Here is a 15,661-nt window from a genome sequence, read left to right on the forward strand (position 1 = left end):
CTCCCCACACCTCACTGCGGGTATCTGCTCTATTCCCACGGGGAGCCCCCTCCCCCCACCTCACTGCGGGTACCTGCTCTATTCCCACGGGGACCCCCTCCCCCCACCTCACTGCGGGTATCTGCTCTATTCCTACGGGAGCCCCCTCCCCCCACCTCACTGTGGGTACCTGCTCTATTCCCACGGGGAGCCCCTCCAGCACCTCACTGCGGGTACCTGCTCTATTCCCACGGGGATCCCCTCCCCCCACCTCACTGCGGGTATCTGCTCTATTCCCACGGGGAGCCCCCTCCCCCCACCTCACTGCGGGTACCTGCTCTATTCCCACGGGGACCCCCTCCCCCCACCTCACTGCGGGTACCTGCTCTATTCCCACGGGGAGCCCCTCCAGCACCTCACTGCGGGTATCTGCTCTATTCCCACGGGGACCCCCTCCCCCCACCTCACTGCGGGTATCTGCTCTATTCCCACGGGGACCCCCTCCCCCACCTCACTGCGGGTATCTGCTCTATTCCCACGGGCAGCCCCCTCCCCCACCTCACTGCGGGTATCTGCTCTATTCCCACGGGGAGCCCCCTCCCCCACCTCACTGCGGGTATCTGCTCTATTCCCACGGGGAGCCCCCTCCCCCCACCTCACTGCGGGTACCTGTTCTATTCCCACGGGAGCCCCCTCCCCCACCTCACTGCGGGTACCTGCTCTATTCCCACGGGGAGCCCCCTCCCCCCACCTCACTGCGGGTATCTGCTCTATTCCCACGGGGAGCCCCCTCCCCCACCTCACTGCGGGTATCTGCTCTATTCCCACGGGGAGCCCCTCCAGCACCTCACTGCGGGTATCTGCTCTATTCCCACGGGGAGCCCCTCCAGCACCTCACTGCGGGTATCTGCTCTATTCCCACGGGGACCCCCTCCCCCACCTCACTGCGGGTATCTGCTCTGTTCCCACGGGGACCCCCTCCCCCACCTCACTGCGGGTATCTGCTCTATTCCCACGGGGAGCCCCCTCCCCCACCTCACTGCGGGTATCTGCTCTATTCCCACGGGGAGCCCCCTCCCCCACCTCACTGCGGGTACCTGCTCTATTCCCACGGGGAGCCCCCTCCCCCCACCTCACTGCGGGTATCTGCTCTATTCCCACGGGGAGCCCCCTCCCCCCACCTCACTGCGGGTATCTGCTCTATTCCCACGGGGAGCCCCCTCCCCCCACCTCACTGCGGGTACCTGCTCTATTCCCACGGGGAGCCCCCTCCCCCCACCTCACTGCGGGTACCTGTTCTATTCCCACGGGAGCCCCCTCCCCCACCTCACTGCGGGTACCTGCTCTATTCCCACGGGGAGCCCCCTCCCCCACCTCACTGCGGGTATCTGCTCTATTCCCACGGGGAGCCCCCTCCCCCACCTCACTGCGGGTACCTGCTCTATTCCCACGGGGAGCCCCCTCCCCCCACCTCACTGCGGGTATCTGCTCTATTCCCACGGGGAGCCCCCTCCCCCCACCTCACTGCGGGTATCTGCTCTATTCCCACGGGGACACCCTCCCCCACCTCACTGCGGGTACCTGTTCTATTCCCACGGGAGCCCCCTCCCCCCACCTCACTGCGGGTATCTGCTCTATTCCCACGGGGAGCCCCCTCCCCCCACCTCACTGCGGGTACCTGCTCTATTCCCACGGGGACCCCCTCCCCCCACCTCACTGCGGGTATCTGCTCTATTCCTACGGGAGCCCCCTCCCCCCACCTCACTGTGGGTACCTGCTCTATTCCCACGGGGAGCCCCTCCAGCACCTCACTGCGGGTACCTGCTCTATTCCCACGGGGATCCCCTCCCCTCACCTCACTGCGGGTATCTGCTCTATTCCCACGGGGAGCCCCCTCCCCCCACCTCACTGCGGGTACCTGCTCTATTCCCACGGGGAGCCCCTCCAGCACCTCACTGCGGGTACCTGCTCTATTCCCACGGGGAGCCCCGTCCCCCCACCTCACTGCGGGTACCTGCTCTATTCCCACGGGGAGCCCCGTCCCCCCACCTCACTGCGGGTACCTGCTCTATTCCCACGGGGAGCCCCCTCCCCCACCTCACTGCGGGTACCTGCTCTATTCCCACGGGGAGCCCCGTCCCCCCACCTCACTGCGGGTATCTGCTCTATTCCCACGGGGAGCCCCCTCCCCCCACCTCACTGCGGGTATCTGCTCTATTCCCACGGGGAGCCCCTTCCCCCACCTCACTGCGGGTATCTGCTCCATTCCCACGGGAGCCCCCTCCCCCCACCTCACTGCGGGTACCTGCTCTATTCCCACGGGAGCCCCCTCCCCCCACCTCACTGCGGGTATCTGCTCTATTCCCACGGGGAGCCCCGTCCCCCCACCTCACTGCGGGTACCTGCTCTATTCCCACGGGGAGCCCCGTCCCCCCACCTCACTGCGGGTATCTGCTCTATTCCCACGGGGAGCCCCTTCCCCCACCTCACTGCGGGTATCTGCTCTATTCCCACGGGAGCCCCCTCCCCCCACCTCACTGCGGGTACCTGCTCTATTCCCACGGGGAGCCCCCTCCCCCACCTCACTGCGGGTACCTGCTCTATTCCCACGGGGAGCCCCCTCCCCCCACCTCACTGCGGGTATCTGCTCTATTCCCACGGGGACCCCCTCCCCCACCTCACTGCGGGTATTTGCTCTATTCCCACGGGGACCCCCTCCCCCCACCTCACTGCGGGTACCTGCTCTATTCCCACGGGGAGCCCCGTCCCCCCACCTCACTGCGGGTACCTGCTCTATTCCCACGGGAGCCCCCTCCCCCCACCTCACTGCGGGTATCTGCTCTATTCCCACGGGGACCCCCTCCCCCACCTCACTGCGGGTATTTGCTCTATTCCCACGGGGAGCCCCCTCCCCCCACCTCACTGCGGGTATCTGCTGTATTCCCACGGGAGCCCCCTCCCCCACCTCACTGCGGGTATCTGCTTTATAGGGTTACAGAATCCCAGGACTAGCAGAGAGCACAGGAATCAAAGGGTGCAGTCCCCTCCCAAAGCAGGACCCATCCCAGCTAAATCCACCCGGCCCGGGCTTTGTCAAGCAGGGATGTACACACCTTTCGGGATGGACATTCCAGCTCCTCCCCGGGAACCAGTCCCAGCGCTTCCCCATCCTCCTAGGGAAATAGTTTTTCCTATTATCCAACTGGGACCTCATCCTCTGTAACGTGAGCGAATGCTCCTCCTGCCCTTCCTCGTTACTGAGAGCAGCCTCTTCGGAACCCCCCTGCAGGGAGCTGAAGGCTGCTTTCAAGTGCTCCTCGCTCTGCTCTCCTGGGGTCTGTCTGCACTACCCCCCTAGCTCGAACTCGGGAGGGAGTGTAGGCAACCGGAGTTGCAAATGAAGCCCGGGATTTGAATTTCCCGGGCTTCATTTGCATAAGCGGGGAGCCGCCATTTTTAAATGTCCGCTAGTGCGGACTCAATGCCCGCGGTTACACGCAGCATGGACTAGGTAGTTCGGACTAGGAACTAGGGTGCTAGTGTAGACGTACCCCTGCAGACTAAACAGACCCAGCTCCCTCAGCCTCTCCTCATAGGTCATGTGCTCCAGCCCCCGAATCATTTTCATTGTCCTCCGCTGGCCCCTCTCCAATGCGTCCACATCCTTTGTGTAGTGGGAAGAGGGGGACAGAACTGGACACAATACTCCAGATGTGGCCTCACCAAAGCGGAATAAATGGGAATAATGACATCTCTGGATCTGCTGGCAATGCTCCTCCTAATGCACCTAATATGCCATTAGCCTTCTTGGCTACAAGGGCCCCTGTTGACTCATCTCCAGCTTCTCCTCCACTGGAACCCCCAGGTCCTTTTCTGCAGAACTACTACTTAACTGGTTGGTCCTCAGCCTGTACCAATGTTTGGGATTCTTCCCTCCCGAGGGCAGGACTCTGCACTTGTCCTTGTGGAACCTCATCAGATTTCTTGTGGCCCAATCCTCCAATTTGTCCAAGTCACTCTGGACCCTTCCCTGCCCTCCAGCATATCTACCTCTCCCCCCAGCTTAGTGTCATCCGCAAACTTGCTGAGGGTGCAATCCATCCCCTCATCCTTAAAAAAGATGTTGAACGAAACCGGTCCCAGAACCGAACCTTGGGGCACTCGGCTAGAAACCGACCCCCATCCTGACATCGAGCCATTGATCACTACCCGCTGGGCCCGGCCTTCTAGCCAGCTTTCTATCCACCTTACCGTCCATTTATCCAATCCACATTCCCTTAACTTGCTGTCAGGAATATTGTGGGAGACCGTATCAAAAGCCTTGCTAAAGTCAAGGTATATCACATCCACTGACTTTCCCATGTCCACAGAGCCAGTTACCTCATCATAGAAGCTAATCAGATTGGTCAGGCACGACTTGCCCTTGGTGAATCCATGCTGACTATTCCTGATCACTTTCCTCTCTTCCAAGTGCCTCAAAATGGATTCCTTGAGGATCCCCGGTGCAGGGAGCCCCTGCCACCTATGTCCCTGCTGGTGTCTGCAGGCTTTTGTGACTTTCCCCTCCCAAGTAGGCTCCAGGCCCCGTCCCCGAGTGCAGCTAGCCCAGCCCCTGGCTAGGGCCCGGGCGGAGCCGCCCGCCTCATGCCCTTATGCCGGCTGTGGGAGCGTTCTGGGGAGCACCGTGGCCTGGGACTCCCACGTCCCTTTGTGACACCTTCCGTGGAACCGGCCAACGGTTCCGGGGCCCGGCCAGGTGGGGGCCCCTAGCCGGGCCCCTCCCGGCAAAGCCAGGGGGAGGTGCTGGGCTGGCCTGTGCTGGTGCGATGCCGGGGTGCAGCGGGGGGGTACCCGGTGCCAGGGAAGGGGCCCAGCAGGACACTGCCCTGTGCACTGTGCCAGGCTCCTGCTGGCTCGCCGGCCGGTGAGCCCTGTGGCCACAGCCCCTCCCCGCCAGCAGCGCCGCTCCAGCCTGTGAGCACAAGCCCAGCCCGAGGAGCTGAGGCGGCAGCTTACATCACAATGTGCGCCAGGGGCCCAGCGCCTGTCATCACCCTGGCCGGCCCCGGCCAGCAGGGGCAGCCAGCAGGGAGAGCCAGCAGGGGCGAGGGGCAGCCAGCAGGGACAGCCAGCAGGGGCGAGGGGCAGCCAGCAGGGACAGCCAGCAGGGAGAGCCAGCAGGAACGGGCAGCAGGGGTGGCTAGCAGGGACAGCCAGCAGCAGTGGCCAGCAGGGAGAGCCAGTAGGGACAGCCAGCAGGGACAGCCAGCAGAGACAGCCAGCAGAGACAGCCAGCAGAGACAGCCAGCAGCAGCAGCAGCAGCATGGACAGCTCCATTCCCACGTGGGTGCGCGCGCTCTCCCCTGTGGGCTCGGTGGGAGAGCTGACCACCCTGCCCCCGTCCGTGGTGTCCTGCTATGAGCGGCTGCGCTTGGAGATCCAGGCGCTGATCACAGAGAACGAGGAGCTCAGGGATATGGTGGCCTTGATGGAGGAAAACATGCAGCTGCTCAACATCCTGCAGGACATTTCGCAGGGCTCCGACGCACCGCCGCAAACCATCACCACCCGGCGCAGGCCCCGCGTCCCAGTGGTCCAGTTCAGCCCAGGTCAGGTGGAGCCCGGAGCCCAGGTGGGGAGGGTGGCGTAGCCCTACGGCCTGAGCTGGCTGGACGCCCTTCAGGAAACCCCAGTATGCCTCGATATGGCCCACATGACGCCCTGTTCTCTGGGCATCGGGCACTCCCCCATACGGCCCACAGGGCGCCCTGTTCTCTGGGCACCGGGCACTCCCCCATACAGCCCACAGGGCGCCCTGTTCTCTGGGCATCGGGCACTCCCCCATACAGCCCACAGGGCGCCCTGTTCTCTGGGCATCGGGCACTCCCCCATACAGCCCACAGGGCGCCCTGTTCTCTGGGCACCGGGCACTCCCCCATACGGCCCACAGGGCGCCCTGTTCTCTGGGCACCGGGCACTCCCCCATACGGCCCACAGGGCGCCCTGTTCTCTGGGCATCGGGCACTCCCCCATACAGCCCACAGGGCGCCCTGTTCTCTGGGCACCGGGCACTCCCCCATACGGCCCACACGACGCCCTGTTCTCTGGGCACCGGGCACTCCCCCATACGGCCCACAGGGCGCCCTGTTCTCTGGGCATCGGGCACTCCCCCATACAGCCCACAGGGCGCCCTGTTCTCTGGGCACCGGGCACTCCCCCATACGGCCCACACGACGCCCTGTTCTCTGGGCACCGGGCACTCCCCCATACGGCCCACAGGGCGCCCTGTTCTCTGGGCATCGGGCACTCCCCCATACAGCCCACAGGGCGCCCTGTTCTCTGGGCACCGGGCACTCCCCCATACGGCCCACACGACGCCCTGTTCTCTGGGCACCGGGCACTCCCCCATACGGCCCACAGGGCGCCCTGTTCTCTGGGCACCGGGCACTCCCCCATACAGCCCACAGGGCGCCCTGTTCTCTGGGCACCGGGCACTCCCCCATACGGCCCACAGGGCGCCCTGTTCTCTGGGCACCGGGCACTCCCCCATACGGCCCACAGGGCGCCCTGTTCTCTGGGCACCGGGCACTCCCCCATACGGCCCACACGACGCCCTGTTCTCTGGGCACCGGGCACTCCCCCATACGGCCCACACGACGCCCTGTTCTCTGGGCATCGGGCACTCCCCCATACGGCCCACAGGGCGCCCTGTTCTCTGGGCACCGGGCACTCCCCCATACGGCCCACACGACGCCCTGTTCTCTGGGCACCGGGCACTCCCCCATACGGCCCACACGGCGCCCTGTTCTCTGGGCACCGGGCACTCCCCCATACGGCCCACACGGCGCCCTGTTCTCTGGGCACCGGGCACTCCCCCATACGGCCCACACGACGCCCTGTTCTCTGGGCATCGGGCACTCCCCCATACGGCCCACAGGGCACCCTGTTCTCTGGGCACCGGGCACTCCCCCATACGGCCCACAGGGCGCCCTGTTCTCTGGGCACCGGGCACTCCCCCATACGGCCCACAGGGCGCCCTGTTCTCTGGGCACCGGGCACTCCCCCATACGGCCCACAGGGCGCCCTGTTCTCTGGGCACCGGGCACTCCCCCATACGGCCCACAGGGCGCCCTGTTCTCTGGGCACCGGGCACTCCCCCATACGGCCCACAGGGCGCCCTGTTCTCTGGGCACCGGGCACTCCCCCATACGGCCCACAGGGCGCCCTGTTCTCTGGGCACCGGGCACTCCCCCATACGGCCCACAGGGCGCCCTGTTCTCTGGGCACCGGGCACTCCCCCATACGGCCCACAGGGCGCCCTGTTCTCTGGGCACCGGGCACTCCCCCATACGGCCCACAGGGCGCCCTGTTCTCTGGGCACCGGGCACTCCCCCATACGGCCCACAGGGCGCCCTGTTCTCTGGGCACCGGGCACTACCCCATACGGCCCACAGGGCGCCCTGTTCTCTGGGCACCGGGCACTCCCCCATACGGCCCACAGGGCGCCCTGTTCTCTGGGCACCGGGCACTCCCCCATACGGCCCACAGGGCGCCCTGTTCTCTGGGCACCGGGCACTCCCCCATACGGCCCACAGGGCGCCCTGTTCTCTGGGCACCGGGCACTCCCCCATACGTCCCACAGGGCGCCCTGTTCTCTGGGCACCGGGCACTACCCCATACGGCCCACAGGGCGCCCTGTTCTCTGGGCACCGGGCACTCCCCCATACGGCCCACAGGGCGCCCTGTTCTCTGGGCACCGGGCACTCCCCCATACGGCCCACAGGGCGCCCTGTTCTCTGGGCACCGGGCACTCCCCCATACGGCCCACAGGGCGCACTGTTCTCTGGGCACCGGGCACTCCCCCATACGGCCCACAGGGCGCCCTGTTCTCTGGGCACCGGGCACTCCCCCATACGGCCCACAGGGCGCCCTGTTCTCTGGCCACCGGGCACTCCCCCATACGGCCCACAGGGCGCCCTGTTCCCTGGGCACCGGGCACTCCCCCATACGGCCCACAGGGCGCCCTGTTCTCTGGGCACCGGGCACTCCCCCTTACGGCCCACAGGGCGCCCTGTTCTCTGGGCACCGGGCACTCCCCCATACGGCCCACAGGGCGTCCTGTTCTCTGGGCACCGGGCACTCCCCCATACGTCCCACAGGGCACCCTGTTCTCTGGGCACCGGGCACTCCCCCATACGGCCCACAGGGCGCCCTGTTCCCTGGGCACCGGGCACTCCCCCATACGTCCCACAGGGCACCCTGTTCTCTGGGCACCGGGCACTCCCCCATACGGCCCACAGGGCGCCCTGTTCTCTGGGCACCGGGCACTCCCCCATACGTCCCACAGGGCACCCTGTTCTCTGGGCACCGGGCACTCCCCCATACGGCCCACAGGGCACCCTGTTCTCTGGGCACCAGGCACTCCCCCATACGGTCCGCACGCCCAGGGCTGGATTTAGGCACCAGCAAATCAAGCAGATACTTGGGGCGGCACATTTCCAAGCCGTCCCCTGCAATGCCCGACCCCGCCCTGCCCCACCAATTTTAAAGGGCCACGGGAGCTCGCCTCTAACTGCATGTCCCCAGGAGCTGGCTGTGCAGCGCAGCACGTCCAGGGTCTGCCCACCCCAACCGGCTCCAGTCCTGCCATGGCCCCAGCCCCCTTCGCCGGTGAGAGATCACTCCCTGCCAGCCGCCCGGCTCCCTGCGCCCCTCTGGCTCCGCACCACCTGTGCCCCTCACCGCCTCTGAGCCCGGCACCCCGGTCCCCCTGCTCTCCCTGTTCCCTGCGCCCCTCTGGCTCTGCGCCGCCCTTGCACCCCGCAACCCCTGATTCCTGCACTCCTCTAGCTCTATACTGCCCATTCCCTATGCCGCCCCTGTACGTTGGTGCCCGCGCCCCTCTGGCTCTGCCCTCCTCTGCATCCCGCAGCTCCTTTTCCCTGTGCCCCTCTGGGTCTGTGCCTCCCCTTCCCCACACTGCCCCTGGACCCCAATCCCTCTGCCCCTCCAGTTCCCTGCATCCCAGTCCCTGTGCTTACACAGGGGAGAGGTGATAACCCATCCCCCACCTCGCTCAGACACCCCGGTGCTCCCTGTGCCCCCCCAGCCCCCCTTACACAGGGGAGAGGTTATAACCCATCCCCCACCTGCCCTCAGACACCCCAGTGCTCCCTGTGCCCCCCCCCAGTCCCCCTCACACAGGGGAGAGGTGATAACCCATCCCCCACCTCCCCTCAGACACCCCAGTGCTCCCTGTGCCCCCCCAGCACCCCTTACACAGGGGAGAGGTTATAACCCATCCCCCACCTCCCCTCAGACACCCCAGTGCTCCCTGTGCCCCCCAGCCCCCCTTACACAGGGGAGAGGTTATAACCCATCCCCCACCTCCCCTCAGACACCCCAGTGCTCCCTGTGCCCCCCCAGCCCCCCTCACACAGGGGAGAGGTGATAACCCATCCCCCACCTCCCACAGACACCCCAGTGCTCCCTGTGCCCCCCAGCCCCCCCTCACACAGGGGAGAGGTTATAACCCATCCCCCACCTCCCCTCAGACACTCCAGTGCTCGCTGTGCCCCCCCAGCCCCCTTACACAGGGGAGAGGTTATAACCCATCCCCCACCTCCCCTCAGACACCCCAGTGTTCCCTGTGCCCCCCAGCCCCCTTACACAGGGGAGAGGTTATAACCCATCCCCCACCTCCCCTCACACACCCCAGTGCTCCCTGTGCCCCCCCAGCCCCCCCTTACACAGGGGAGAGGTTATAACCCATCCCCCACCTCCCCTCACACACCCCAGTGCTCCCTGTGCCCCCCCAGCCCCCCCTTACACAGGGGAGAGGTTATAACCCATCCCCCACCTCCCCTCAGACACCCCAGTGCTCCCTGTGCCCCCCAGCCCCCCTTACACAGGGGAGAGGTTATAACCCATCCCCCACCTCCCCTCAGACACCCCAGTGCTCCCTGTGCCCCCCCAGCCCCCCTCACACAGGGGAGAGGTTATAACCCATCCCCCACCTCCCCTCAGACACCCCAGTGCTCCCTGTGCCCCCCCAGCCCCCCTCACACAGGGGAGAGGTGATAACCCATCCCCCACCTCCCCTCAGACACCCCAGTGCTCCCTGTGCCCCCCAGCCCCCTTACACAGGGGAGAGGTTATAACCCATCCCCCACCTCCCCTCAGACACCCCAGTGCTCCCTGTGCCCCCCCAGCCCCCCCTTACACAGGGGAGAGGTTATAACCCATCCCCCACCTCCCCTCACACACCCCAGTGCTCCCTGTGCCCCCCAGCCCCCCTTACACAGGGGAGAGGTTCTAACCCATCCCCCACCTCCCCTCACACACCCCAGTGCTCCCTGTGCCCCCCAGCCCCCTTACACAGGGGAGAGGTTCTAACCCATCCCCCACCTCCCTCGGACACCCCAGTGCTCCCTGTGCCCCCCAGTAGGGTTACCAAGTGTCCAGTTTTCTGCCATCTGTCCAGTAGAAAACTTCAGACAATACCGGAAAGGTGCACTGTGCAATGTCGGTATTTTCTGAATTCCGGGCTGGGCGCCAGACCGAAGCCTGGTGGGGGAGCGACTGGGAGGGGGGGCGCGATTGGTGCTGGGAGCCTGTGGTCATGTGCAAAAGCCGGGTGGGGTGCGGACTGGGACTCCCGACCACCACCCCCTGCCGCCCAGCTTCTGCTCGCAACTAAAGGGAGCTCCTGCTGGGGGTGTGGCCCCTTAGACACCCCCCCGCTAGGTCTGCTTCCTGCCCCCCTCGGTCCTCCCCACCTCCCAGCCAGCGCCGTGGCCCTCGACCCCCTCAGCTCTGCTTCCCAGCGCTTCCCCTTCCTTCCGGCCAATCCCGTGGCCCCTGACCCCCCCCCCAGCTCTGCTTCCCAGCGCTCCCCCTTCCTTCCGGCCAATCCCGTGGCCCCTGACCCCCCCCCAGCTCTGCTCCCCCTCCCCCTTCCTTCCGGCCAATCCCGTGGCCCCTGACCCCCCCCCAGCTCTGCTTCCCAGCGCTCCCCCTTCCTTCCGGCCAATCCCGTGGCCCCTGGCCCCTGACCCCCCCCCCAGCTCTGCTTCCCAGCGCTCCCCCTTCCTTCCGGCCAATCCCGTGGCCCCTGACCCCCCCCCCAGCTCTGCTTCCCAGCGCTCCCCCTTCCTTCCGGCCAATCCCGTGGCCCCTGACCCCCCCCCAGCTCTGCTTCCCAGCGCTCCCCCTTCCTTCCGGCCAATCCCGTGGCCCCTGACCCCCCCCCAGCTCTGCTTCCCAGCGCTCCCCCTCCCTTCCGGCCAGCCCCGTGGCCCCTGACCCCCCCCCAGCTCTGCTTCCCAGCGCTCCCCCTTCCTTCTGGCCAATCCCATGGCCCCTGACCCTCCCCAGCTCTGCTTCCCAGCGCTCCCCCTTCCTTCCGGCCAGCCCCGTGGCCCCTGACCCTCCCCCAGCTCTGCTTCCCAGCGCTCCCCCTTCCTTCCGGCCAGCCCCGTGGCCCCTGACCCTCCCCCAGCTCTGCTTCCTGCTCTCCCCCCCCCCCTCCGTTTCCTCCCGGCTGGCCCCCAGACCGCCCCTGCCAACTCTGCTTCCTGCCCCGCCCCCCTCCCAGCCAGCCCCGCCCCCTCCCAGTAGTTTACTCGACATAGTCAATGAAGCGGTGATTTAAATAATCCCCACTTCATTAAAATAAAAATGGCCGCCGTGCTGTGCGGACAATCAGGTGATCTGGCACAGTGCAGCAGCCATTTTTATTTTAATGAATTGGAGATTATTTAAGTCCCCACTTCATTGACTATGTCAAGGGAACCACTTTGCATGACTCCGTCGACGGAGCCCTGTAGTCTAGACATAAGAACGTAAGAACCAGACGTACCCAGACTGTCGACAAAGACGTCTCGACGACAGCCAGGTCTGTGGCACAGCAAGCCGCTTTGTCCACATGACCGTGTAGACGCAAAGGACCGTGTAGATGCAATAACGCCCTCTGTCCACAGCTCTGTCGACACAAGGCGTTATTCCTAGGAGAATGAGGGTTACCTCCGTCAACAGAACTGCCGAGTGCTGTCAACATAAGAACATAAGAACGGCCGGACTGGGTCAGACCAAAGGTCCATCTAGCCCAGTATCCTGTCTGCCGACAGTGGCCAGCACCAGGTGCCCCGGAGAGGGTGGACCAAAGACAATGATCAAGCAATTTGTCTCCTGCCATCTCTCTTCAGCCTCTGACAAACAGAGGCCAAGGACACCATTTTATCCCCTGGCTAATAGCCTTTTATGGACCTAACCTCCATGAATTTATCCAGCTTCTCTTTAAACTCTGTTAGGGTCTGTCTATACTACAAAGTTCGAATTAACTTTGCTAGGCGCTACACATACAAACCGCTAGTTCGAACTTATTTCAAACTAGCGGGGCGCTTAATTCAAACTAGGTAAACCTCATTCTACGAGGACTAACGCCTAGTTCGAATTAGCTAGTTCGAATTAAGGGCTGTGTAGCCCTTTAGTTCGAACTAGTGGGAGGCTAGCCCTCCCCAGTTTGCCCTGGTGGCCACTCTGGCCAACACCAGGGAAACTCTTCTGCCCCCCTCCCAGCCCCGGAGCCCTTAAAGGGGCATGGTCTGGCTACGGTGCCCATGCCAGGTGCAAGCCTGCCAGCACCCAGCCAGCAGACCCTGCACCTGGCACGGCATGAACCAGCCACCCACTGCCACCCAGCCCTCTGCCTCTTCCCGGGACCAGGCTAGTGGCTCCCAGGAGCCTGCCCGAAGCCGCAAGAGGCGGGCGCCCACCTGGTCTAGTGCAGAGATCGTGGACCTCATCCACAACCTCCACACTAGGCACAGGAAAGTGGCCATCTAGGGCAGGAGAGCTGCCAGCCTGGCCACCCAGGAGCAGGTTGGCATGAAAATCAAGGTGGTCCACTGAGACCCCCGACCCTGAGCCCTGAGCTTAGAATGGCCGTACTGGGTCAGACCAAAGGTCCATCTAGCCCAGTAGCCTGTCTGCCGACAGCAGCCAACACTAGGGACCCTGGAGGGGATGGACCGAAGACAATGACCAAGCCATTTGTCTCGTGCCATCCCTCTCCAGCCCTTCCAAAACAGAGGCCAGAACACCATTTCTATCCCCTGCTAATACCACTCTATGGACCCAGCCTCCACGAATTTATCTAACTTCTCTTTAAACTCTGTTCTAGTTCTAGCCTTCACAGCCTCCTGCAGCAAGGAGTTCCACAGGTTGACTATTTGCTTTGTGAAGAAGAACTTTCTGTTATTAGTTTGAAGCCTGCTACACATTCATTTCATTTGGTGTCCTCTAGTCCTTCTTTATGGGAACTAATGAAGAACTTTTCTTTATGCACCATCTCCACACCACTCATGATTTTATAGACCTCTATCATATCCCCCCTCAGTCTCCTCTTTTCTAAGCTGAAACGTCCCACTCGCTTTAACCTCTCTTCATATGGGACCCGTTCCAAACCCCTAATCATTTTAGTTGCCCTTTTCTGAACCCTTTCCAAGGCCAAAATATCTTTTTTGAGGTGAGGAGACCACATCTGTACACAGTATTCAAGATATGGACATACCATAGTTTTATACAGGGGCAGTAAGATATTCTGGGTCTTATTTTCTATCCCTTTCCTAATAATTCCTAGCATCCTATTTGCCTTTTTGACCGCCGCTGCACAGTGTGTGGAAGTTTTCAGAGAACTGGCCACGATAACTCCAAGATCTTTCCTGATTTGTCATAGTCAAATTAGCCCCCATCATACTGTACGTATAGTTGGGGTTATTTTTCCCGATGTGCATTACTTTACACTTATCCACATTAAATTTCATTTGCCATTTTGCTGCCCAATCACTCAGTTTGGTGAGATCTTCTTGGAGTCCCTCACAGTCTGCTTCTGTCTTGACTATCCTAAACAGTTTGGTATCATCTGCAAACTTTACCACCTCACTGCTTACCCCTTTCTCCAGATCATTTATGAATAAGTTGAAAAGGATTGGTCCCAGGACTGACCCTTGGGGGACCCCACTAGTTACCCCTCTCCATTCTGAAAATTTACCATTTATTCCTACCCTTTGTTTCCTGTCTTTTAACCAGTTCTCAATCCAAGAAAGGACCTTCCCTCTTATCCCATGGCCATGTAATTTACACAAGAGCCTTTGCTGAGGGACCTTGTCAAAGGCTTTCTGAAAATCCAAGTATACTATATCTACTGGATCCCCCTTGTCCGCATGTTTGTTAACCCCTTCAAAGAACTCTGAGGGTATGTCTACACTACCCCCCTAGTTCGAACTAGGGGGGTAATGTATGCATACCGAACTTGCTAATGAAGCCCAGGATTTGAATTTCCCGGGCTTCATTACCATAAAGCCGGGTCTGCCATTTTTAAAAGCCGGCTTGTTCGAACCCCGTGCCGCGTGGCTACACGCGGCACGGACTAGATAGTTCGAACTATGTAATTATTCCAAACTATCTGTACGCCTCGTGGAATGAGGTGTACAGATAGATCGGAATGGCTACATAGTTCGAACTATCTAGCCCGTGCCGCGTGTAGCGACGCGGCACGGTGTTCGAACAAGCCGGCTTTTTAAAATGGCGGAGCCGGCTTTATGCTAATGAAGCCCGGGAAATTCAAATCCCGGGCTTCATTAGTAAGTTCGGTATGCATACATTACCCCCCTAGTTCGAACTAGGGGGGTAGTGTAGACATACCCTAACAGATTAGTAAGACAGGATTTCCCTTTACAGAAACCATGTTGACTTTTGTCCAACAAATTATGTTCTTCTACTTGGTTCACAATTTTATTCTTTACTATTGTTTTGACTAATTTGCCCGGTACTGAAGTTAGCCTTACCGGTCTGTAATTGCCAGGATCGCCTCTACAGCCCTTTTTAAATATTGGTGTCACGTTGGCTACCTTCCAGTCATTAGGTACGGAAGCCGATTTAAAGGATAGGCTACAAACCACAGATAATAGCTCAGCAATTTCCCATTTGAGTTCTTTTAGAACCCTTGGATGAACGCCATCCGGTCCCGGAGATTTGTTAGCATTAAGTTTTTCTATTTGTTCCAAAACCTCCTCTAATGACACTTCAATCCGGGACAGTTCCTCAGATTCATCACCTACAAAGGACGGTGCAGATTCGGGAATCTCCCCAACATCCTCAGCCGTGAAGACTGAAGCAAAGAAATCATTTAGTTTCTCCGCAATGGCTTTATTGTCCTTGATTGCTCCTTTTATAGCTCGATCATCTAGGGGACCCACAGGTTTTTTAGCAGGTTTCCTGCTTCTAACGTACTTAAAAAACATTTTGTTATTTCTTTTTCAGTTTTTGGCTAGCTGTTCCTCAAAATCTTTTTTTGCTTTTCTTATTACATGTTTACACTTGATTTGACAGTGTTTATGTTCCTTTCTATTTATCTCACTAGGATTGGACTTCCACTTCTTAAAAGATACCTTTTTGTCCCTCACTGCTTCTTTTACATGGTGGTTAAGCCACGGTGACTCTTTTTTAGGTCTCTTGCTATGTTTTTTAATTTGGGGTATACATTTAAGTTGGGCCTCTATTGTGGTGTCTTTAAAAAGTTTCCATGCAGCTTTCAGGGATTTGGCTCCAGTCACTGTGCCTTTTAATTTCTGTTTAACAAACCTCCTCATTTTTGTGTAATTCCCCTTTTTGAAATTA

At 61.3% G+C, this 15,661-nt stretch overlaps 1 protein-coding gene across 4 annotated transcripts in view; it reads left to right on the forward strand.

Moving 5' to 3' along the window:
* SPATC1 (spermatogenesis and centriole associated 1) overlaps positions 1–15,661 on the forward strand; it is a 64,987-nt gene that overhangs the window by 6,354 nt on the left and 42,972 nt on the right. Inside the window, exon 1 of one of the 4 annotated variants that reach the window (XM_075918651.2) lies at positions 4,760–5,589. The exons of the other annotated variants lie outside the window; for them this stretch is intronic. Within the exon in view, the coding sequence (XP_075774766.1) occupies positions 5,304–5,589 (286 nt within the window). The 5' untranslated portion in view covers positions 4,760–5,303. Of the gene's footprint in view, positions 1–4,759; positions 5,590–15,661 lie in introns of those variants that run through there. 4 annotated transcript variants of the gene reach the window in all.

Source organism: Pelodiscus sinensis, chromosome 2 (assembly GCF_052426305.1).
Source record: "Pelodiscus sinensis isolate ZL-2025 chromosome 2, ASM5242630v1, whole genome shotgun sequence".
NCBI classification, from domain to species: Eukaryota; Metazoa; Chordata; order Testudines; family Trionychidae; genus Pelodiscus; species Pelodiscus sinensis.